The 24,662-nt window shown below is 39.3% G+C and overlaps 2 protein-coding genes across 3 annotated transcripts; both read right to left on the reverse strand.

Moving 5' to 3' along the window:
• Positions 1–106: 106 nt before the first annotated feature.
• pstpip2 (proline-serine-threonine phosphatase interacting protein 2) lies at positions 107–9,568 on the reverse strand. Its single transcript, XM_046375315.1, has 14 exons — positions 9,389–9,568; positions 8,297–8,397; positions 6,596–6,670; positions 5,481–5,515; positions 5,265–5,371; positions 5,108–5,170; positions 3,755–3,853; positions 3,561–3,606; positions 3,223–3,302; positions 3,038–3,136; positions 2,435–2,531; positions 2,196–2,280; positions 2,007–2,041; positions 107–1,394 (listed from the first exon to the last, which is right to left on the reverse strand). The coding sequence occupies exons 1-14, from the start codon at positions 9,551–9,553 to the stop codon at positions 1,339–1,341; spliced, it is 1,143 nt and encodes a 380-aa protein (XP_046231271.1). The 5' UTR covers positions 9,554–9,568; the 3' UTR covers positions 107–1,338.
• Positions 9,569–14,533: 4,965 nt separating this feature from the next.
• Positions 14,534–19,938, reverse strand: LOC124051702 (Golgi phosphoprotein 3-like). Of its 2 annotated transcripts, none has more exons than XM_046375323.1 (5): positions 19,506–19,931; positions 18,883–19,014; positions 18,458–18,572; positions 17,964–18,124; positions 14,534–17,026 (listed from the first exon to the last, which is right to left on the reverse strand). In XM_046375323.1, the coding sequence occupies exons 1-5, from the start codon at positions 19,713–19,715 to the stop codon at positions 16,763–16,765; spliced, it is 882 nt and encodes a 293-aa protein (XP_046231279.1). In that variant the 5' UTR covers positions 19,716–19,931; the 3' UTR covers positions 14,534–16,762. The 2 variants fall into 2 exon arrangements, with proteins under 2 accessions (XP_046231279.1, XP_046231280.1); XM_046375324.1 differs by lacking the exon at positions 14,534–17,026 and adding an exon at positions 17,254–17,564 and having other exon boundaries at positions 17,960–18,124; positions 19,506–19,938.
• Positions 19,939–24,662: the final 4,724 nt, after the last annotated feature.

Raw genomic sequence — 24,662 nt, forward strand, 5'->3', positions numbered from 1 at the left:
TACTAAGTCTCTAAATGGAGCATTTCAGTAATGAAAATGATTTGTTGTCTTACCACAGACAGAAATGTTCATGAAACAAGACAAACTGTGAAAAGAGAAACCTTCATACTTTAAGTGCTTTAATTTTATTTGTACAAAACCAACACCAGGTCAGCTGCACACTGCAATGCCATTCAGTCCCCTTTCACTCCTGAAGTTTCTAACTCAGTCACAAAAATTACGTGCTTAAAGTGCGAAAACTCAAACGATCGTCCTCAAGTATTGAGAAAATTATGCATTTAAACTACTTAAATGTCAATCTAAGGCATATAACTTCTTCCATCTTAATTGTCTTAGAACAGAAAACGTGTCTGTTGGACATCACATACTCTTGTTGATTTACAGGAGTGTATGCGAAGTTTTAGGTTCCAGTCATAAGATCGCTGTCACCTGATATGCTACTCTCACATCTAGGAGGAAATGAAAACAAGTAGACCAGTGATACAGTAACTTACAGGTGAACCTCTATTCAAAATCTGTAAAAACAAAAGATTCACAAAAATAAATATAAAACTTAAAACATTAATATGCAAAAGCATTCAAGACAGAGCCTTGCACAATCTGACATGACGGTAGTAAGCATCCAGGCAGTGAAAACGACTTGATAAAAGAACATTTCAGCCAGTGAAAATTCAATCATTAGCAACTCAGCGCCACACTGACGGAGAATTACGAGAAGATTTAATTGTTCACAAAACTTTTCCAGAGCTTTCCAGTGGGACAGCATTGCAGTATTTTCATGCATCTTGTTTTAAAATGTAAAAACCAGCCAAAAGGATCCATACAGATCGTCCAGAGTAATCCCAGAGTCTCGCACAGGAGATGAGATCAGTGAGAACTTGCACTTTCTGCATACCTCAGTGTTTAAAGCTACCCTGAAGCATTTGTTTCCAGTCGCCCCACTTTCCATGGGTGTGCGGGTGAGTAGATAATGACTGAATTTTCAGTTTTAGGCGAACTGTTCACTAATGAGCTGGATGTTCCTGTTACACATTCATTTATTATCTAATTTTACAGAATGTCCGTTTCATCAACATACTGAGCCAAATTGCACATTTTAGCCTGTTTTTTAAAAATTTTTAAAATAGTCAGAATAAAATAATAACGTTTATTGTTCTGTTTATAACAATGTGACGTGTGCGGCCTCATATAAATACACGCATGTGCACGGTTATGACACTCAGTTCCATCTGGTGTGACCCCATTTTTACGAGAAATCACAAAGGAGAAAGTGATGAGATCTGTAAGCTTCATGTCCACGACAAAGCTGTGCGGTGGCTCCACCAGCTGATCTGCCTCTTAGTACTGGATCACGCTGTATCCTGCATCCTGCACCGTTGAGTAGACTGTATCAGCTGCAATCAAAGCAAAGATCAAAATGATGTGGTTAAACTGGCATTATTTTGCTTCAACATATTATGAAGTAAACACTTGTACAGTATATAATGGCTAAAGAACCGTCGGTGGTGGTGCAACATGTTCATGTATATCTTCTCCAGATATTTCACCTTAACAATTTAAAAAAAAACAACTTTATTTACTTTATTAATCCCAAGCTGGGAAATTATTTATCTGCATTTAACCCATCACTGATTGAAACACACACACATGCAACATGCAGTGAAACACACAGGAGCAGTGGGCTGCAACTATAAAGCACCCAGGGAGCAAACTGATGTGCCTGGCTCAAGGGCACATCAGTCGGCTAATGGGGGGGGGGGGCCACATTATTATTAATCACTCCACCATGCCCAAATTTTTCCTGCCCATCCGGTGGGGGAATCGAACAGGCGACCTTCCGATCACAAGCGGCTTCTCCAACCACTAGGCTATGGCTGCCCCCCAAGCTAAGCTGACAAGCGTGCTGTTCAAACCACCAATAAAGCCACACAAGCATCTTAATCCTGACAATCAACACACTATACATTGAACTGAAGTAAAAAAAGAAGAGAGAGAGAAAAACATACGCCTGCTGTTTGTTGGATCAGGTAAAGGCCCCCTCCTGCAAATAAACAAAATAATGAGGAAAAATGAGGGCAGTGCAGTCAGTCAGTGTTCTAAAAAATGTAGTGAAAAACTGTGTGAAATATTAAATGTAAGAACAGATGGATAAACAGACAGGTGGTAGCCTCTCCTAGAGTCCTCACTTTGTTTACCTCATGATCGGTGGGGGCAGTCGAGAGGGCGGAGCTCCAGTTGGAGACCTCTGGCCGCTGTAGAAGTTCTCATACAAAACAGGAGCTGATAGAGAGGAAGACTGATAACTGCGGATGTGCTGGCCATTGATAAAACAGTGCATGTTTGTACGTCTGCTTCTCTGTCTGAGAACTACATTGTGTATTTTGTGTGTTCTGGTTAACTGTTAATGAGATGGAGAGGAGACCTGATTTCATACCTGGCGGTTTGTCACTGGTCTGTCTGAGGTTTACAAAGTGTTCAATATCTTCCTGGACATTGCACTGTTCCAGTGACTTCCTCACTTCCTCATACAGCTGTGAACACATGTGCACATACGGAGAGAGACAATAAAAACAAGGTCAGAGTCCAATTCACTCAGAGTCTTTATGCTGTAGATAAGTTTGAAGGTTTGTCCAGTTCAGTCAAGTTCACAATGACTTTAAACCTGCCATTCATTGTTTTTTTTTTGGCCACTTGGGGACAGCACAACAAAATGTAAATACAACACTGACCATATTGTCACCTTAAAGAGCTGGTATAGCAAACTCATGCTTGTGTCATTTGCTCCACTTTTAGCTCTGCTTTTGGTCTCTGCAGACTTCTGAGTGAGATCTCTGGCTCCTCAACTGCCAAATGCTCTGCTAGATTCACCAGACAGTGGCTACCTGTTACAGCCTGCTGTTTGGCACTGGGCAGGTAGCATACAGTACATTTGCATAGCTTTTTCACTGAAGACAACTGCTGAACAGGAGCAGTGAGAGTGAACCAAAACAGCAAAGTTACGGTTCTCTTTCAAGTTGCTCTAACTAGCTGGCCTTACCTCGTCATTGGTCACACACTGCTGGGATAGCTGGTTGAGGTGAGTCCAAACTGTGTTTCTCAGAAAGTTAATACGCTCCACTGCCTGTTTTTCAAACGTCTGTTGAGGAAAACGTGACGAAGAACTTCAGATCGTTTACACAGTGTGTGTCAAATTCAGATTTTTGGAATCTTTCAAAGTCTTACGTCGCAGGCCTTGATGTGTTCCTTCAGCCATTCATCTCTAACCTTGCCCATTGCAGTCACACTCTGCTGATACAACCTGTCTGCCAGTCAGACACATATCATTATAAACCTTGCAAATACTTCATAAATACCCGAGCACGCTGTATTAAGCACTACATTCTCTCATGTGGTGTATATAATAGTGTTAGTGCATAAGTCATGGTCGAATCAGACTGGTTAGTGTGTCAAAATCAAAGAATTTCAGTTACACTGATACATGGCAGTTCGCTGCTGTTGTTGTGTAATTGTGTGTGTGTGTGAGAATGACAGGCTAAATGTTGGAGGTTTTTCAAACCTACCTGCTTCTTCTGCATTCTGTTTCGCTTGCTGCGCTTTTGCATAGAGCTGAAAGATGATAAAAAAAAGGACATGAATATTGACTGTTCTACACTGGGTCAAGCACATAACCAGTAACAAATACAAACGTCACTGCTCACGAAGTCCCTCTTTCAGTATAACTAAGTCGGTTTCTTTAACATTTTTGTCACCGTACCTTCTCTATGTGCTTGGTGTTGTTGGTGTTGGTGTTTCGGTTCACATTCTGATCTGCTTCTTCTTTATCCCTGCACTTCTGCTCGTACGTCTTCTTTGTCTGGAGAAAGCATCACACTCAGTATTAAATGTCCTTAATGCATAACAAATTGTCCATCACCACAGATGTTATAAGCGGGAAAAGATCAATGAGGTTGCAGCATTAATAGAACCGGACTAAGTGGGTGAGCAGACTTTTAGTGTTTTCTCTGGATTGCTTCAGTTCACTGCCATCCAGTTCCTTTGGCACCACATATACATTATTAGCATTGTTTTAACCACATGAGATGTACTTCTTCTTTTGGGTATGGTTTATATGGTGTGAAATGGTGCCCACGGTTCACTTCCCAGACAGATCAGCACAACTTCCTCTGCCGAAGGGGAAGAACAGACGGGATAACCATTTTCGCTGTTTTCATAACACAACTGAAACGTCTCTGGTATGAATCACAAATACACTATTTGCCATTTTCCCTTTCTTGTCTGCAAAAGTCTGTCCCTGACTTACTTTCAAGCAAGGTGCAAAAGGTCACTGAGTGTTACTAGAAGAACACCATAGACCAAACAAGGCTGAAGACCATACAGTTTTGGTGTAATTAGCTCATATCTGTTCATGGACATGCTTTATTGCTGTTATGCATGTAACGCAATTTGGAACAACAAATGTGTTAATGAACCAAAGGCTGAATATCCTGAAAGCAATTTGATTCTGCTGGCAAAATATTACACAAATATAGATGTTCTCCTCTATCTGAAGAATTTTAAAACTAACTGACTGGCTTTTTAAAATCCTTGAGACATGATAAAAAAAACCTTTGAACTCATCCATCCTATCCCATCCGCGACCACATGTCAATGGCGTCACTGTTGGCATGAGCACAAACAGAGCATCAAGCATAAACAAAGCTTTACAACAATGCCCTCAGGAGGATCACCTGACAAGCGGTACAGAAGTACCCGCTGCCACACTGCCAGACTACAGAGCAGCTTCTTTCTTCAGTCTGTGAGACTTCCTCATCCTCCTTACACCACCATAAAAATAGTTTTTCTTGTGCAACACTGAGGAACTACAACTTGCATTTTGTTGTTATTGTGTTGCAGAATGACAAATGAATGAACATTAAACCTTTGAATTTGACTTTGATTTGGCAGGTCAATAATTATGGTAGGGCAAGCATTAATTCTGCACGTGATTAATATGTCACCCTACAAAGATAAGAAACTGAACAATGCTTGTGGGGAAAATCTGAAAGTGCCTTTGTAGTGAGCCTCTAAGAACTGACTCTGAACTCAAGACGTATTTTCATTTACTTACGTCCATTGTCTTTTTGAACTGCGAAGACTTCTGCTTGTGGAGAGCATCCATTTGTTGCTCTATCTGAAATGACAAGGTTGTATCTGGTCACCAGCTTGATATTTCTTGCACAATCCATGCCTCCTCAGTGTACCACAGTGCTCATAAAACCTCCAACCTTCTTTCTCATTTCCTTTTGTTTTTCTCTGAATTCTTCCAGTTTCTTGACTTCCTCTCTCATACTCTGCGCGAGCTGCAAGTGTGACAGACTCACGTGTTCAGTCTCTGCAGGAGTTAAAAACACGGTTTACATTTTGAACTATACAGAAAACAAAAAACAGAGACAAACAGCAAATAGTGGCTGAAAAATGGCTGGAAAATGTCGAGTACTTACGTAATTTGAAAACATCCAGGGATTTTTTTAATGTGCTTAAAAAGCAAAAGAAAGAATTAAAAGAGAAAGATTACAGAGGCATTTCACACATGTCAAAATCTGTATCAAAGGAGTTCACACTGTAGCTTAACTGATACAGCTTAGATCAGAATAAGCGGAGGAAAATGAAAATGAATTTAAATTTTTGCTAAAATTTTCACTTTCTCAAATGAGATCATGAGATTCCCTGCTTTTGTAGATTACAGTAGTGACTGTACTTGCTGTGGTCTGATGGTGCAGGCTGAAACTGCATTCCTGCAGCCGCAATCTACTATCGCATCAGCCTCACTATTCGTTTAAACCTATATCATTTTGAAGTCTCGAGTCTGACATTATGGCCGTTGAGAGAGAGGGATTTTCAATCTATCTATCCTGACTGGATCAGACTGAGAACCAGAGGACACGCCGTGGTAGTTTTTCAATCATGAGGTAGCGCCCTAATGCGTTCCATGTTTATCATCTGTTTCACTTCAAACAGAACCATAATTTACATTGTGATGTATTGAAGAGGATGTGATACTAACAAAGAAACTGTTTACTGATGTAATAACTGAGAAGTATAGCCTTTTATCATAAGCTTACTCATACACTTCTTTTTTGCAGCCACTGGAATTGCCCCTTGCTGGCCCTTAAAAAGAATGCAGGTTTAAGGGGCTTCCATATTGGCTTCACTTTTCAGACCTGGAGGCTCAGTCCACTATTTACATGCTGAAAATTTACCTCCTCTTTGTTTATAAAAACCTCAGTAAAGTACCTTTAATAGAAAGGGTTATTGATGAACTATGATTTCATTAAGTAAATAATATTTCCTGTTTCACCCTCCCCCATTAGTCTTTCTTCCTCCTTGCCATCATAACAGCACCAAAGTTGCATTGATTGCAATCACTAGCATAACAGGAACTAGACCTGCTGATATGGAAGCATGTCAAAATTGACACATATATCCAAAATAATACAATCCTCATTTCCGCTTTTAAACAGCCACAGAGTCAAAATGACCACATTTGGTGACCAGGCTTTATTTGACCTCTCTTTTTGAATTCTGAACTAATAGTCTCAATGATGAGGCTACTTACTTCATCTCATTGTGTCCACACACCTTCTTGGATAAACCAAGAAGATCTTTGGCATACTTCTCTTCAATTGATGCCCTGAAAGAAACAACCAAACACAAAAAAATATGTCCTTACATGGTATATCATTTTTCATTGTATGAAAACTTGCATGGAATTACACAATTGCAGATCAAAAATAGACAGCGTGACAAGGGTGCCAAACCAGGAAACAACTGCTGGCAAGAACTTCAGGTTTAAATTTAGTGTCATTTTACTGAGTTTGCATAATCAGGAACTCCAAAGGGTCACTGTACAGTAAAAAGGCAAATGACAAAGTGCAGTTTACAGACTGCACAAGTGGGCCTTTGTGTGTGACTACAGTTATGTTTGCATACTATCTGGTGCAACTGTGTGCAAGCGTTTCTGCACAAATGCCCAGAAACTCCATCTCTAAATATAATCTTATTGTGACATTTTACTTACTATGTTTGTTAAATCCCAATAAGTATGACAATATGTTATATTTTTGGGAACTCTTGTGTCTTGTGGTTTTAAAACTGGTTTTATTTTCCCTCTCATGTGAGGATGCTTTCAGTTCAGGTGTGTATTAATATGTTTCTTTACTGTGTCCACAGCCTTGTGTTTTATTACGCTGTACAGACCTTTTTGTTTCCATAGTGAATCATTAAAGTTAAACTGCATGATGTTTAAATACTCAAACTGCGATCTAAGCACATGATCCAACTGGACTCGTGTGTGTGTGTGTGTGTGTGTGTGTGTGTGTGTGTGTGAAGGAGAGAGGGGAGGGTGAATTAGTTATCACATGAGGAAGGCGGAAATCAAAATTCAAATGTCTAACTTTGTATGATTCCATTATAAACAAGATTCAGATGATGCAGCACAGCAGAGCATTTGTTATGAAAGGCCTTGAGGTTACAGTACTGTAGGTTAGAAACACTTTTTTTTATTTTTTGTTCTTCTTCTGACCGCAATTCATTTCTGATGGTCTACTGTGAAGTGTAGGGTGCTGATAGATATGCCAGTTTACCCAAAGGTTAAGAGGTATAAAAGGTGCTCCAGGTCACAATATTAGCATGCCATTCAAATTCAAATTCAAATCATACTGAATTTTTGTAATAATTTTGGGGGTGTAAACATTTGTGAATGTGTGGCTTATTTTACTGTCATTTTAATCTGTCATCACAAGTTCAGATAACAACAGTTTTTTATAACACAACACTGACAGACTGCCATCAGCTATTTTCTGTTTACCAGTTGCTATTTTCTCTTATTTTTTTTGTTAGCTGGCTGCCTGGCAGACGGCTACTTCATGATTTCTTGTGCATCTGAACGGTCGTGTTCCTCCTCTTTCTTAGGCTTTATTTTCAGCTCAATCTCTTCTCCTTTTATCTCCTGTCTTCTGACTTTAACAAACCACACAACGCCTTCTTTAAATCGTAAAGTCACAAGTACGAGTATAAAGTCCAGTGTCATTCTGATTATTGTAAAAGCCTATGGTTTTGTTACACTGTTTATGTAGCTCTCTGTAGTCTATTGTTGAAATCAATCTTGTTGCCTATTAATTCCATAATCACAAGTATTACAGTGGGTACCTAAACTAGCACAGCTGGCCATAGTTTGCAATCAGTCTGGCTGAGCTTGACTAGAGCAGAAAGACATATACATATTTTACATGATTAGATAAATAAATCATAGCATTACCTGGCTTTCATGAACTCTTCCACCTCCTTGCATGTCCTCTTGCCATCATTTAGATACTGGATGACAGCATCATAGCCAGCAGTGGAGGTCAAGTCAGCGTTCTGTCAATAAGATGCAAAATATTCCATTCATTCTTCCATTTTTTGGTTTTAGAAATCACAGTACAGCTGATGTTTTGTGTCCCGTTTATAGATGTCAACGTTATAAAAATGTTATAATTTCAAAACGGTTACCTAACAGACAGACATAAATTATGGATTTAGCTGCTACCATACCACTACTTCTACACCACTTCTTGGACCAACACCCATGCCTTTATGGTGAGACTGGTTGCCTCTGTCTAAACTTGTTTTACTATGAATTCACACACTGAATTTCCCAAGACGACGCTACACACAATCATGAACACTTTAACATTAAGATATTAAACACGTAGTGTAAATTGATGTTTTTGTACTGTACTTCTCCATAATTTAGGTAAGCTGAGTGTAACAGCCTGTAATCAACCTAAATGTGTAACTGTCAAAGTCAGGTAGTTATTGACTTTCTATTGCTAAAGGCCAGTGCTGGAATATAATTAAGTACTTTTAATTAAGTACTGTACTTACATGCAAATTTGAACTTTGATACTTCCATTCTGATTAAAGGGGTAAGACGTGGCATTCATTTAGGAGCATTTTATAAAATTAGAGGTACTGTTATAGATTAAACTATTATATATTACTTATGACTACTTATATAATAAGTATTATTTATTATATAATTAAGTCGTTTCAAATAAGATCCATCTCGGTCAACTAATACAATAAACTGGCTTTTATACATGAATGCAGTAGTAATAACACTAAATTGTATAATTTTAAGGGCCATATTTTTCCATGTTTTAGTTTAGGTTACTTGTGTACTTTTACTTAAGAAACACTTTCAGCACTGAAACCGAAATAGATCGGAGGGAGAAGCTACTTTGAAACAGTTTACTCGGCAGAACTTCATTTCAAAAGTTCATTAAACCGTGTTACTTTTTTCGAGATAAATCACACATTAAAAATAATAATAAACATGTGAACTCCACAGAAAGCAGCAGAAACTCACCCAGAAGAAATCCTTGAAATGTAGGTTTTTCATAATTGTGAACCAGACAGAAACTGAGTCCCAACAGATCTGCTGGCTGACTGAAACCGACTGTTTCTCTGTTGTTGTTAAAGCCACAGTGTTGGTGTCAGCCGGGAAGGCACGCGACCGGTCAAACTGACGCATGCGCAGTGATGACTTTGAATAATCAATTTTGTCAGGATTATCTATACATGTATCTGATATCCGCCCTCAGCTTTTGGTGACTTGAAATGGAAAAAATTACGAATTGAAAACAGATTTAATGTAAAATTTATAGCTAATTTAAACATTCTTTTTTGTCACTTATGTATGACAAAATATTCAGTACAAATATAATCTATATTACGTATGGGCAGCAGATAAAAGGAGATCGGCCGTTATTGGTCTCCAGAGGAGAAATTCGGCTGATGTAGAGGAACAAGGACAGAAATGAGCTACATCATATAGACAGAAGTATCCAGACAGAACTCTTCATGGGACTGTTTTTCAGGGGTTGGACTCAGCCCCTTACTTCTAGTGAAAGGAAATCTTAATGTTTCAGCATTCCAAGACGTTTTGGACAATGCTATGCTTCAAACTTTGTGGAAACAGTTTGGGGAAGGCTTGCAAGCCAGGCATTGTCGTCCAGCATCAGCGCCTGACCTCACAAATGCTCTACTCCAAAGTCCCGTGGAAAGCCTTCCCAAAAGTGTGGAAGCTGTGGTAGCTGCAAAGCTATCAATGCATTTAGAATGCAATGTCAGTACATGTACAAGTACATGTTGATGTAACGGTCAGGTGTCCCAGTACTTTTGTCTATATAGGTTATGTACAGATAGATAGAGCATAAGTAAAAAATAACAGAATCAAAAATAGAAGCTGTACAATAGCAATTAAACACAAAATTATAATGTAACAGAAAAGGTACTTATTCTGCAAGAAAATTACCCCTGTAGCTGATATTTTACTATGTACTAACTGTACAATGTAAAACTGCGTTCATCATTCACAGATAGATAAGAATATTTGGATGTGCTGCCATCTGATGGCTCATGGAGGTAATTACACGGTTTACCACCCAGCAGTCAAATGTACAGTATAATAGAATGGAATATGATATGTGGTGCAAGATCAGTTTAGATTATATACTGATTATATACTGATTATATACCGAAAGAAAAGCAGTAGTACCACTCTATAAAACAAATGTACTAAAGGAGATGACATTTTTTTATTTGTTGCATCACTCACATTGGTGAAGCTGGAACCAGAGAATGCACATTTTGTAAAATAAATACATAAATGCAAATGCATTGGTATTTGGTCAACTGAATAATTAAGTTTAAAAATAACATTTTTTTAAACTGTTGATAGGCAAATAATTTTTGGTACAATGAGTTTTAAAAGATATGGCTCTTGGACTGTTTTAAATCTTTAGGGATTAAAAGGTGCCCTTTGTAAGTGGCACATTTATAGCGCCTGCATATTATGTTTTAATATAGACCACTTTTCATATGTTAAAAATGTAATTCTTTGCATGACATGTGTTTGTCCTTAGTCGCTCATTTACAGCCTTTGATCTTGCAGCCTACAGCTTCACTGAGGACTGGCAAACACTCTGTTTTTACCTACATGATACCCTGTAAAATTTACCTGTTAAGTGTACACCTTGCATAAGATGTTTTCACGACGACACAACAATACAAAGTCTGTTGATGCACAGAAAACCACATGAACATTGTGCAGGTACAGTTACTCTGATAAGCATGTTGATAGTACATTTACGGTCCAAACACACACTCTCTCTGTCTCTCTTGGTGCTAACTTCAGGATGTGGCAATAAAAGACACACAGGGCACAGGCACACAGGTTTTATAACACTGTTATCAGTGCGAGGCAGGCATTTTCCGCGCCCATGTGACCACTCTACACCGATGCATTAGATTGTGCTTCAGAAGAGAAGTGGTGGGAAGTAAACTCAAGTTTTGTGCTTTACTTTACTTCAATTTTTCCGTTTTATGTAACTTTACTGTTGTTCTCCACTACATCATTGTACTGGAAATATTGTGTTTTTTTTACATTTACAGTATCTGACAGCTAATGGTTATTAGTCACTTTTCAAGCTATATTATGAATGCAAATCATGTTGTAAAGTTGTTAAACACATGCACTGTTGTAAATTAAACAGGTGGTTCCCAACCTTTTTGACTTGTGACCCTTCACAAATAAAACAGAGTCTAGTTTCAGACGTCTATAAGCTGTTCTTAGATGTTTACTTTTAAATAACTCATTGAGACCCAAAGTAAAGCACATTTTGCTGATTATACTTGTGAAGTTGTATTTGTGAAGAAACGTTTGTACATTAAAGGAGTAGTACTTTTACTTCCGTAAATGACCTAAATGTTTCCCTCGGGATTTAATGATTGAATTGCGGTTACGTCTTAGTTTCTTTTTCCGTTGTGTCATAACGCTCCTGTCATAATTTTCTGTAATGCTCCTAATCTGTCTGAAGAACTCACTGCTGGTCAGTGTCCTGTAACTGAATGAACGCACCTGTGACAGTAAGCCAACAGTTTTCAGATCATCTGACTGTATCTTACTCGGGATTCCCCTCTTTCACCAGAGAGGAACAGGCAGCCACCGACAGGCCTCGACATGTTTGTGATATGTGTGCTGAACTGAATATTGAGACGTCATGTAATATTCTGTTCAGAGGAACAATCACGGGACTGGATGAAACTGAAAGCACAAATATATCTTCGTCAGACCTTAGTTCACGGTGTTTGTAGTTTAATTAGAGACGGTGTCCCTTGAATGAATGCATTTATAATTACTAATATTAATAAATGTAAAATGTAAAGACCTACAGTGTTAAAGGTGTCTGTTCATATTGCATGTGTAGATGTAAAATAAACACTTCCTGTTAATCACATGACATTCTGACTGTCCACTGTTTCTGTTTATACAACGACATACGTGTTATGACAGCGCTTAACATGGAAAACAACCATGGTGTCTAAATATGTTATCGCCATCAGCTTATTAGGACAGAAAATGAACATTCAAACCTCATTCTGAAGCAGTAAATCTTTATGGTGAGATTATATAAGTGTGCGTTTTTAAAAATTCAGCACCTATCTACTGAACAACATGGCCTGACATGATGTAATATTGGGTCATATGACACACTGCAGCTGGATTAGCTGTTGTTTTTACTTTACATACAAAGTTACTTGTTATGTTTTGTACAAGAAACATCTGTCTGGCACAAACAATACAAGTGCGAGTGGGATATAGTGTGAAACAGGAGTATGTTGTATATTATACTATGGGAAGCCATATCAATATTGTAAACCGAGAAGTCTCGGAGAGCAAGAGGAAGTTGGCAGTAGCTCTCGGGGGATTCCTTGATCATAAAACCTATGTCACCCAACCTACGTCACCAACCTAGTATTTAAACAAGCGCTCTGCTATCAATAGTTCAAACCTGTTCCTTCTTGTCAAGACAAACAGCCACAGCGTCATATAAGCTCCGAGGGAGAGAGAAAAACTGAAACGTTAAAGCTTTCTTCTCTTTCCAGAAGCATTATCGCGACGAAAATGGCCAGTAAAGGTGAGTATCGAAGAAGATTTGATTGAACTTAAGCCAGTTTTATTTAAGTTTCATAAATTTTACATCATGGATCCTGAACCCGTCTTATCTGAAGTCAATCTTTTGCCCTCAGACGTTCCTGCCACTGTTGATTTCTGCGCTCAGGAGCTGCGTCGAATTGGAGACGCACTTTACTGGAAATACAAACTGCTGGAAATACTGATCAAGAACTACAAGACTGTGACTGACATCAAGTGAGACACAATGTCAACGTTCATAAAGAGGAACTGTAATTGAATGGAATTAAAAAACAAAATAGACGAGTCTTGGATTCAGACTCGCAGCTGATGCCAGAATTGTGACTCGCAAGTGGGATTTAAACTTGTGAGGACGATCTGATGGTGATGTTGGATGTGGACTGTCAGTGGACCATTGATCCATATTCTAAACTGGAGCCCTGCAAAGAAAGCCAAATGTGTGGGATGCTGTTAACCCACCAGTTTGGACCCACGGGTGACGGGAACCAAAGTGGAACATCTGAATGGAAGTTGTCTGTCTGAAGATGTTGATTGTCACGTATATTCTGTACATACTACTATATGTGTGTACATTTATGCATATTGTGCTCCGTAAGCCTTTCATATTTATGTCAGTCGGAGAACCGAGACTATGTGTATTAAAACTACAAAATATACTTTCTAATGGGATAATCATGAAATGGTAATAAAAAAAAGATACCATGTAAGTACAGTGTCTGGTTTTGTGTACTGCGGCTGATGAATGTAAGCTTTCAGATAGTTACTTTCACACCAGTTTTGAGGAAGTTTCCTTTGGCTCTCTGAAATAATTGTTTGATGGTTATTTGTCCCTAAAGGATTAGTTGTGGAATGAGTCAGCAAATTAAAGGAATAGTTTGGGATATGATACTCTGACTTGTTTTCGTGCTTAGATGCTAAATGTGAAGCTACAGCTACAGCTTAGCATAACAGCTGGAAATGAGGAAGCAGCTCTTCATTTTTACACTTTGTACAGATTGAACGGGGTATAAAGTGATTAATGAGCTTTAGAGGTGTTGACAGAGCGGCTTGTTATTTTTTACCCATTTTGACAGAGCCAGACTAGTTGTTTTCCCCCGGTCTTTGCGAAAAGCTAATGCTAACTGTCTGCTAGCTATAGCTTCAGACTTAAGAGTTTTCTCATCTAACTGAAGGCAAAAAAATAAATAAATAAATAAAGAAAAAACAAGTGAGATTTCCCAAAATGTAAAACCATTCCTTTAATCTGTTGATTATTTCCTGAAAAAACAACAATTTCCTTTTGCAACAACACGTCGATTTCAGAATCCAACCTCAAGTCCTCAAATTGCTTGTTTTGATTCAGTTCAGTTTTGTTTGATACTCCATCCAAAATTAATAATCAGAGTGGGTTTTACTCTTTTGTCAATAGACCGATTTAAGTTTTGAAGATGAAATGAAGAATATTATAACGAACAGACAAAATAAATCCACACATGTACATATACAGAATAAAAAAGGACAACAGCAAAACAGTGCTAAATTCAGGCACTTAAAGGATCCTTACTTTATTTTGTGTAATACAAAAGCATACAGAATTATACAGGATAGGAGAGAAGATCCCTTTCATTGAATTCCATTAGATCGTACACATAAAATGACTAATAATTACATACAAGCCTTTTCTCTTTAGCTACATCCACAAGTACCCCAGCCCTCCACCAATAGCATGCATGGTCTCTTTGCTGTAAACGGATCTTAACACTTCTTCATACCTATTGGTATTATGTAGGTAGGAAAAAACACAAAAGACGGAACTATAAAGTATGCCGTGAAACATAATGCAAGTTAATACACAGATCACACTTATGAGACCAGAATGAGGTTTACAAATTACAAATCATGATGTTACACTGAAACAAGTTTTTCCCGACCTGCGTGTTTGAATTTTTTGTGGGGTGTTTTTTTTTTTTTGTTCCAATGGATAACATTGTGTTGAACAGCTTCAGTCTATAGCGCTGATTCATCTGGGGCCAAGGTAACCCTCCCATCATCTGCAGGTATGAAACATGTCCATATGGGCCTATCAGATAGAAATTACCTCTAATTGTGGCATGACATAGAAAACTGAAAGAAGGATTATATTGTCAGATGGAAACTCCGGTTGGGTCAGTTCACCTGAATGACAAAACACACTGTCGCACCTGCCTCTGCTGCTATGTATAAATCCACAAAAACATGCTGTGAACAGTTCTCAGGTATGATCTCTTTGGTGCAAAGTAGTTCCAAGGTAAAAAACAAAAAGGTGTGTCTGTGGGTTTGTCTTAGGAAACTCCAGAAAGCCTAACATTTTTCATTTTTATTCTTTTTTTAAACCGCTGATAAGGACCTGAAATGATAAAATCAAAACTACCTGCAAGACTAGTGTCAAGTGAGGAAGTCTGTTTTATTTGGATGAATGTACTCTTGTGTTCAGTTAACATTTTTCAGCCCACATATGTAAGCAAACAACCACATTGTAGATCCTGTGTAGGCTGTTGAAAATAATTCAGATCAGAACAGATTAGATTCCCGTGGGCTTTTCCTGCATGTCACATCTCAACTTACACTTGAGGACAACCTAAATATGAGCAGAACCTTTTCCATATAACCAGAGGAATGATTTTTAAGTATTCATAAAGAATTCAACTACTGTAGAAAAATAAGTGAGATCTTTTCTTTTTTTGACCATAGTTGCTGAGGTTCATTATTTTCAATCTCATCCTAACAAATGTGTTACTCAACCCAAGAAAAATTTCTACAAATACGATTCTATCTACAGGACTATTGACTGTGCAAAATAGTTGATAAATGGCAGGCTACTCCAAGCATCGACTAGCAACATAAATACAAATGGAAGACTACTTTCATCTTCTAAACACAGAATGGACCCATTTCAAAAACGGCAAACTAATAAGGTAAAGAGCTCTGCTAAACTCAAGGTTTAATTCTTCATTTAGGTCAAGAGACTATAAAGGCCAAATTACCCGGCTCACTCTTACTGATGCAGCAACTGAGCTTGAGCGTTTGTGTTCTCTCTTTCCTCCTCAAAATGCAGTGAGGGGGAAAGGAGAAAAGATCATTTAATGAGCAGACAGAGTGAACTGGTAAAACATTCAGGCAGTCTATTCTAACAGTAACGCAAAGCATCTACTCCCAAAATAATTGGGAATGAATAGATGGAAGCAGGAAACCTGCATGAGTGCAAAGAGCATCTGTAGCAGTGTGATTTGCTATCCTTTATCCTTGCATAAGCATGAGGGGAAAGTGTGGTGAGAAGACGAGACGAGGACTTGAATCTGGTGAGATCTTGTAGCAATGGAGAGAAGATGCTTCCTTAGCGTAGAGGGAAACTTGGCCCCAGTCAAAATCTTCATATTCACCATGACTACTGCTGCCACCTGCCTTGTTCTTTGATGTCATCTATCATAAACAGAAGCCCATCTGTTCAGAGTGTTGATGTTTACAAGTACATCCAGCCCAGCAGTGGCAGATAATTTATCTCACTGTGTGAAAGCAGCCAGTCATTTTCCATTTAGAGACCATTCCAACCAACTAAATGTTACTTGGTGAAGCCCACCACCAATCTGATTGCAATGGGTTAATATGGACTACCACCAAAATAGATTGTCTCATTAAAGTGAAGTCCGTCTCATTATGTGAAGTCCTTCAACCAATTAAATAACACAGACCATAGCCAGATCTTCCAGTCCAACCAATCAGGTGTTCTCATTTAGTAAATGCCGCTACCACAGCCCACATAAGTTCATTGGCATTGGGCTTTGTGCACTCTTTCTCCGGCTCTAGCTCAAGCAGAGTGTGGACTCTCTTCATGCCGAGGTCATACTGGTCGTCTTGGAGTGGGGCGAAGGCATTCTCAAGGACATCGGATGAGTGGGCCAGGAGGATCAGGGCCAGAACCCGCTTGTCCATGCGGTGGGGATCATTGACCCACTTCTCCAAAACGGAGTCCTGGACCTTCTTGACGAGGCGCTACAGGAAATAACATTAATATGTATTTTATAGGCCCTGTAGGCATTACATCATCACACATATTCAACTTGTGAAAGAAGTAGAATAGGAACATTAAAGGAATAATTCAACATTTTGGGAAACAAAACATTTACCTTCTCAAATCGGTCTGTTACCCCCAACATAATCATTGTAAATGATGGAAGGAAAAAATCTAGCAACCTTTTTTACTGGTTCATTTACATTCAACTGCATAGTGAGACTACCACCTCAAGATAACATTGCATAATTGTCTTTTGCATAGCAGGTGAGAAATACTGTTATGTTCGATTAACATGATAAAATATAAAAGGACATTATCTGCTAAAAGAGACTAAATGAACAAAGTTGCACTGTAGCTTCCAAGCCACGGACAGATGGTGTTTTGTCAGCAGTGGTATTGAAAAATAAAAGGTCCACACCAGGTAAGTTTGTATGCTATTTAATATACTGCAGCTAATTAGATGTCTGGGCTGCAGACCGATGTGCCTGCCAATTTTTTGTTCCAACGGTGAAAGTACTACTTAATGCGTACACAGTTTAAAACAAAAATACAGAGTGGCTGCATGAAGACATTTATGCAAATGGTGAACTAATGGCTTTCTCCTTTCAAAGGTTTGAGTTCTAATCACGACTCCAATAAAAATAAAATTCTCCTTTCAGGCTTCAGATTTTTTTCCCCCCAAAAGAGAGCACATACACAAACATGCTCTTTAATAACCTGAGACTGTGACTTTTACCCTCAGTCTCATGAAGGCTAAATGCCCATGTTTGCAGACTGAGCACAGAAATATTGGTTGTATTCTCAGTCAAGAGTCTCCAAAAACAGTCATTTGAGCTATTTAAATTCCATTACACCGTAAACTTTAAATTGACTTAATTACACAACAAATAGTCAGTGAGCATCACCACAGCTTACCTGTTTAATGGTACTGTTGGTGAGTGGATGTGTGGTCATGTCAAAAAGCAGGAAGTTCTGTTTCTCTGTGGTGAGGACACCTTTCTCAACTAGGTTTTTTGCCAGACGCTCTCTAACGTTTCTCAGCTGGTAGTGCAGCTTCAGGGGATTCCATGTCTCTCCTGAAGGACAACATCAAATCCATTTTGGGATATGAAACACATACTGGTACAAAGTCAGAGATGAAGAACTGCTCAGCTTACAAGAGATAATTTTAAAGCCACTGCGGTTTCTTATTAAATTTGCTTTGTTGTTATTCATGCCAATACCCATAAACCCATTAAACCCATTATATTTTCAGGGAATATTTCTTTGTAAACTGGTGCCAAGTAATATGAGAACAAAAACAGCACAAGCTATCACAATGAAAATATGTCATCCATAAGCCCAAGATGTACAACAATGAGTAGATTAGTGCCAGGTTTGGCTAGCAAACACTGAATGGCTTATCTCACCACTCAGCAGCTCTATCCAGCTCTGGACAGTCTCTGGAGGCTGGGTTTCTTTTATGTGCTTCAAGGCCTCGTCCAGCAGCACATCTCCTGTCGGGGCATCTGACTTGCAGATCACCTGGGCAAACAAAAGTAGGCATATTTGAACTAGGATGACTGTTCACATTCGCCTCACTTACACCTAAACTCACATCCTGTGTGAACAGGAATCAGTACTCATGGTGTGATATAGTATGTGGCAACATGTTAATTATAGGATTTAACGTCTTGACAGGAAGACTATGACATACATTCCTCTGCTCACAGCATCAAGACTGAAGGGTGTCAAGTGTTCAGAACCACATAGGGACATTTTAATTGGGTAGACTGAATACAGGATGGTGACTCTTTTCCCCCTGAGCGCCTGACCACATCGGCTTAGGTCTCACCTTCCTTGAGAGCAGGCTTTTCCTCCTCATACCACAGGCCTCCAGCTGTAACCTCCCTCTGAGGGCCAGTTCAACCAGCATACAGCCGCGGAGACCGGAAGAAATACAGTCGTTCCAGAAAGACGTGTATCCCTGAGAGGAGGAGGGGAAAAAACACAGCCAAGGTGCAGCGCCTGTTAACTTAGCTGACGTGTTTGTAGAAATATCTGCTTCCAGGCCGAAAAGAAGTCACGTCGCCACTGGCAAGTTGTCAAGAAAACCGTTCAGGTAACGTTAAGCTAACGCTGCATAGCTTTAATTCAGCAAATCGTTTAGCAGCTGCTAACAAAGTGCAACGATAAAAAAATAATATTTAGCTAGATAATGGCCCGACGCATTTGTGACACGGCTAATGTTGAGTAATCGAATATGTTAACCAGTTAAAATGACTTTAAGTCTGGAAACTTCCAACTGTGTTGTGGTAAAGCAAATCACGCAAACATGAACTAATGCTTCAATACAGGTAAAACGGAGTTTACTTTGTTGACGACTGCTAACGCAAAGTAAACACTGTGTTAGCCAACGTTGGATAAACTGGCGTCAAACGAGTAAGACCATGTTATGTGACCACAAACAGCCCACACCTCTCGATCCTTGAGGCCCAAGAGCAACACTTCCTCCATCAGCGTGAGCCTTGTTTCCTTCGAGTCCGCCTTGTCGTCGTCCTCCTCCTCACCGCGGCGCACTTCATCCTCCTCGGCGACGGACTCCCTCTCCCTGTCGGCGGCGGCGCTGCGAATGGCCTCGGTCCTCCGCTGAACGAGGCCCGAGGTTCGCTGCGTGAGAGAGGCCATAGCTGTTGCTGCAAAACGATTAGATCCGAAGAAAAACGCCTACCCCGACCAGCCAGAAAGCCACGCAGCATGTAAACTGAATGTTAAAAGGGAGAACGGTGAAACGGTTTACCGATCGAATAAAGACAGCCGTTTACGTTAAGCTCGGCTCGGGATTCCTGCTTCGACTCTGCCCACTTCCTGATCCAACATGGTGGCAGTGGCAGTGACGTAGCACGTGAGCTGAACAGAACGTGAACACATCTCTCCTGTTGCCTTCACACGCCGTAGGAAATACTTCATTTGACCATCAAAACGTTTCAACCACGGTGTATTATTATTATTATTATTGTTATTATTATTATTATTATGGTTACACTGCCCTTTCAGAGACATTGTTTAAAATACTTGACCATTCTGAAAGTCATTGCATACAGTTAAATGTAAATATTTTTTCCATATGATGTTGCGAAAAAGTATAAACTTTATGTTTAAAGATACATGCCTTGAGTTTGTTATACACAGATAGTGTATCTATGTGTAAAACATAAACTGTACACTGAGAACATATAATTGAGGTGGTATGGGTGTAGGACTTTTATTTGAATTTTACGGATTGGCAAAAGTAAAGAAGGGTGCATAGCTCTCATTAAAAATAAAAATGAAAAGTTAAAAAAAGCCCGTGAGCAGTGCATCAGACTTAAGCTTTCTGATAAAAAAAAATCAAATTTATATATCATCTTTATATTCAGAAAAATATGAAAGATGTACAGCACAATGCGTATGATTCAAACAAGCCACAAAACACACAATGCAATACAGACTCTCAGCACAAGGTGGCAGGCTGTGTGCACTAGTCTGCTGGTATTCTTCCTCTTCCCTCATTTGTATCTGAAAACTGATGCTGCTGAGTTATGTCTTAAAACACATCATCTCAGTGTAATCTCTGGGTTTTTTGTTTTGTTTTCTTCTGTTTGTGTGTGTGTGTGTGATGGGATGTGGGAGGGCACATCGCAACTCATTAATGTTCATAAATCGCTTGATAACATCAGTGTTGTTTCCTGACTTGTAATTTCAGCATCTCTCCCTGAGGCTGTAAACTGTTGTTCTGAGCTGCCGTACATCAGTTATCATAGGAACACTGAGTTACTGGCAGAGGCCCATTCATTGACATCGCAACTGAACTCCCAAATGTCCTCCGCTTGACCTCACTCCTTGTCCACTGCAGTCCTCTCCTCACGTTGTCCACGTTGCTTTGTGTTTTCAGGCATGACCGGTCATGAATGAAGGGCGTGAAAGCAGAGCTGGACTGTCAGTGGGTCTAAAAGGCCTTTTTAGCTTTGTTATAGCCCTCAATTTAATGCTACTAAGACAGCACGCACAATCCTGAGGCCTTGGAAAATAAACCATTATTACTTTAATTATTTACACCTGTGCATTTTATACTATGATTTCAAAAAGGAACACGTGTTGCTGGAAATATAATCATAATGACACACCATTTACTTGTACTTGAGGTGTAATATGAGGAAAAATGAGAATTACAGATGTGAAAGGAGGTGAAAAATATCCAATAACATGTAGTTGAAGTGAACAGCTCTGTTAAGTGGCTGCACAAATGTGGTTTTAGTGCTTGGAAAACCGGTGATCAGTGCTGTATTTTCTTACATGCTTTTATTGCAGAAGTCATTGTTCTAGCGACTTATTGTATGTTGCATGATCCCTAATGCACAAGTTAACTGCTCTGAATTTAATATGATATTTAATTAACTGAACATAGAATTGTCAATTCTGTTTATCTGTTTATTACTGATCTGTCCTGTGCTTTCATTTGAAGAGCCATTCTGACGTACTTGTTCCCCATTGTTGAAGTGCATACAGTCTGAAGCTGTAGCCAAGTTTCCCTCCAAAAACCTTGCTAATGCAAATATGCCATGTCTTTATGCACAAAATTGCTCAGCGGCGTTGCAAAACTGCCATACTGCACAAGATGCCTGTTTCAGCAAGGAACTATAAAGGTGTAGGGCCAACATAACAAATGTAATTTAATCAGTGATATTTGTGTGTCACAACAACGTGTCTCAGTGTTGTGTATGATTCTGATTTTGAAGATATTTTTGAGTGTTTCTGCCGCCGACGTTGAGCCTGCGTTCAGTCCGTCAGCGAGGAGGAGTCCAACACTTGCTTTGGGAGAGCAGTCCTCGCTGTGCTTCTATGGTCAGTTGTGTCGGGTACATTCGGCTGTGAATCATTTACAGACAAGGAGACTGTAATGTGCATCCATTTATTGTTGTGATTTTCCACTTCCCAAATATTACATCAATGCAAAATAAAGAAACACACACACGGGATGGTTTCTGTATGATTTTTTTTTTTGCAGCACCTTCGCCTATGCAAAATTAAAGAATTAAGCAAAGATTAGTCTAATTAATCAAATTGTGTTAAAGTCTGGATAATCTGTCTCACAAAACTTGTCAACAAGAGGGTTAAATCTGAAGATAAAATAGAATAGATAATCCCTGTGGAAAAATTCAGATCATTATAGATTAAAAATTATAGATTAAGCAATCAACTATAAAAGAATTGTGGATTAATAACAAAGACCAATATTTTGGCAGATAATGCTACTGGCTCACAGTCGTAACACAAAATTTAAATACTAGTTCCTCAGTTTTTTTCTTACATACTTCCTCCCACATCATTCCCGCTTTCATCACACAGACTGATTAAATAATCCCGGCTTTGGTCATCTTTGATGAACTCTGCCATTAGGGAAGTCATAACGCATCACAAACAGGCTACAAGTACCAAACACTGTCTTCTTTTCTGACGTGAAGGAGCCCATAAGAGTGGCCCTAAAAATTCCTTGGAGAGATTATTCTCCAGACGGTTGGAAATATGCTCTGTCTAAACAATCATCTCCACTACCATCACAGCCAAGACAGTTGCCTAAATCTCTGACCATATAGGTAGCATATTTGCACACAGTCCAAGATGACGAGATGCACAAGTGTTAAGCCTGGAAAAAGCCCTACCTCATCCATCTGTCTGTGTACAGATGATGTAAAACAGTATGAAAAGATTTAATATTGCAATACTGGTTTAATCAAACTAAAACAATGAATACAATTTGGTATTTAAAAAAAAAAACTAAATAAAAACCATCTTTTTGAAATGTAAATATCATACTTGACATAAATCTTTCTTGACATATCAGCTTGTCATCTGCTACCCTACTGACACTATTAATAAACCTTCGTGTCCCTGTGAAGCCTGCCAGAGATCTATGATTTCAAATGGTCTGGGCAAAACATCTGTATTTTTCACTCTGTACATTTTTCCTCACTGATCCTGCAGTTCTGGTTCTGTCAAGAAGCCAGAATCACTCCCCAGAGCTTTGAAGGAGGCCACACTCAGGCCCATATTGGAGCCATTTCCTGTCTCTGGAGTGGGCAAAGGCTTGACCCTCAGTGCCCCCTCTGCATAAATGCACACTCACACACTCACACACTCACACACACGCACACTGTTTTACGACAACCCCCCCTCCCCGGCAGAGACAACTTGGGGAGTCACTTACCATTGCACTGCCGTAAGTGAATTACAGAATCTCTCAATTGGCCTCTGCATCTCACAGGACAATAATGGCTGAGAAAATATAATTATATTTAATAGCTTGTGATATTCAAAAGCCCCAGTGAACACTTGAAGGAAAAGTAAAAACAGAATCACAATTTTGTGATTGAGTCTAGAGGGCTCGAAAGTGAAGATCGTATCAGTTTTCTCGCAGCTTGTTACGTTAATAAGAAACGAGATAGGAAAATGGGACAAACTGTGTGGAAATAATGGGAGAATAAAAAGGTCACACCTGTAAATTTCTCTGCTGTGGATATCATTTCTCTGGTTTGAACTGGTGTGAAACAGAAACTCGGTGCATTTCACACCTCCATTATAAGAGCAGCATGTCCAAGGACATACAGGCTTAGAGGCCAGGTGGGCAAAAGAAGGCTGTATGCCACCCACCCACACACACACACACATACACACACACCACCAACAGTAAGAACACTAAACAAAAAAGGGAGTGAAATACAGAGAGAGAGTAATGTTGTGGATGAAGGAAAGCAACAAAATAATGTACATCTCAACATCTGCTCCAGCGCGACACAATTACGGGAAGTGCTTCGCCTTCGCCCCATTCACACTGACATGAATAATAAACATAACAATGAGGCAATACACCCACAGCACTGCGCCATATAATGCAACTGACCAAAGTGTAGTTTTACTTCACAGCAGAGGTTTGAATACATGCATTGAAGGCCCTGTATCAAGGAGACATATCAGTCAATGGACTATAGGAAGTCTTTTATCACATGCGTCTGTCTGAAAGAAGCCATTGTCTGCAGAAAGAGGAGTGAGAAGTTTTTTTCCGTCCTTGAAGTCTCGTGTCGAGTTACAAAAGCGTTTGCACAAACTAATAGTCACCATTAGCTAATTCTGCAACCGAAAATTAAAATTGTTCTTTTTCTATGAAGCCCCCAGATTTGTGTGATCCTCCCTTTCCTCTGTTCTCAGTAGTAGATTTCTGCAGGAAGCCTTTAACAATGGGACCCCTCCAGAGGTTCTTAAACCCAGCTGTAAGAAACTCTACACACACACACACACACACACACACACACAGTGCAGACACATGTGACCACATTTATATTTGCACGTACATGCACATCTACAGAGAGAAAGTCGACATGCGGCCATTAACTTCCACTAACTTGAACATTAAGTGGAACTTTCCACTGTTAGTGTGATAAAGACCACTGATTTGACAGTCGACCAACACTGTTCAGTCAGGAGATGTCTGATTAGCACATGGAGACCGAGAATAGCAGATGAAGCGGCAGCAGCACAGCTGACTTCACCGTGAATGTTTGGTTTATTTGCTCAGCAGAATTGATGGAGTACTTAAGA

This window comes from Scatophagus argus, chromosome 20, assembly GCF_020382885.2.
Source record: "Scatophagus argus isolate fScaArg1 chromosome 20, fScaArg1.pri, whole genome shotgun sequence".
NCBI lineage: Eukaryota > Metazoa > Chordata > Actinopteri > Scatophagidae > Scatophagus > Scatophagus argus.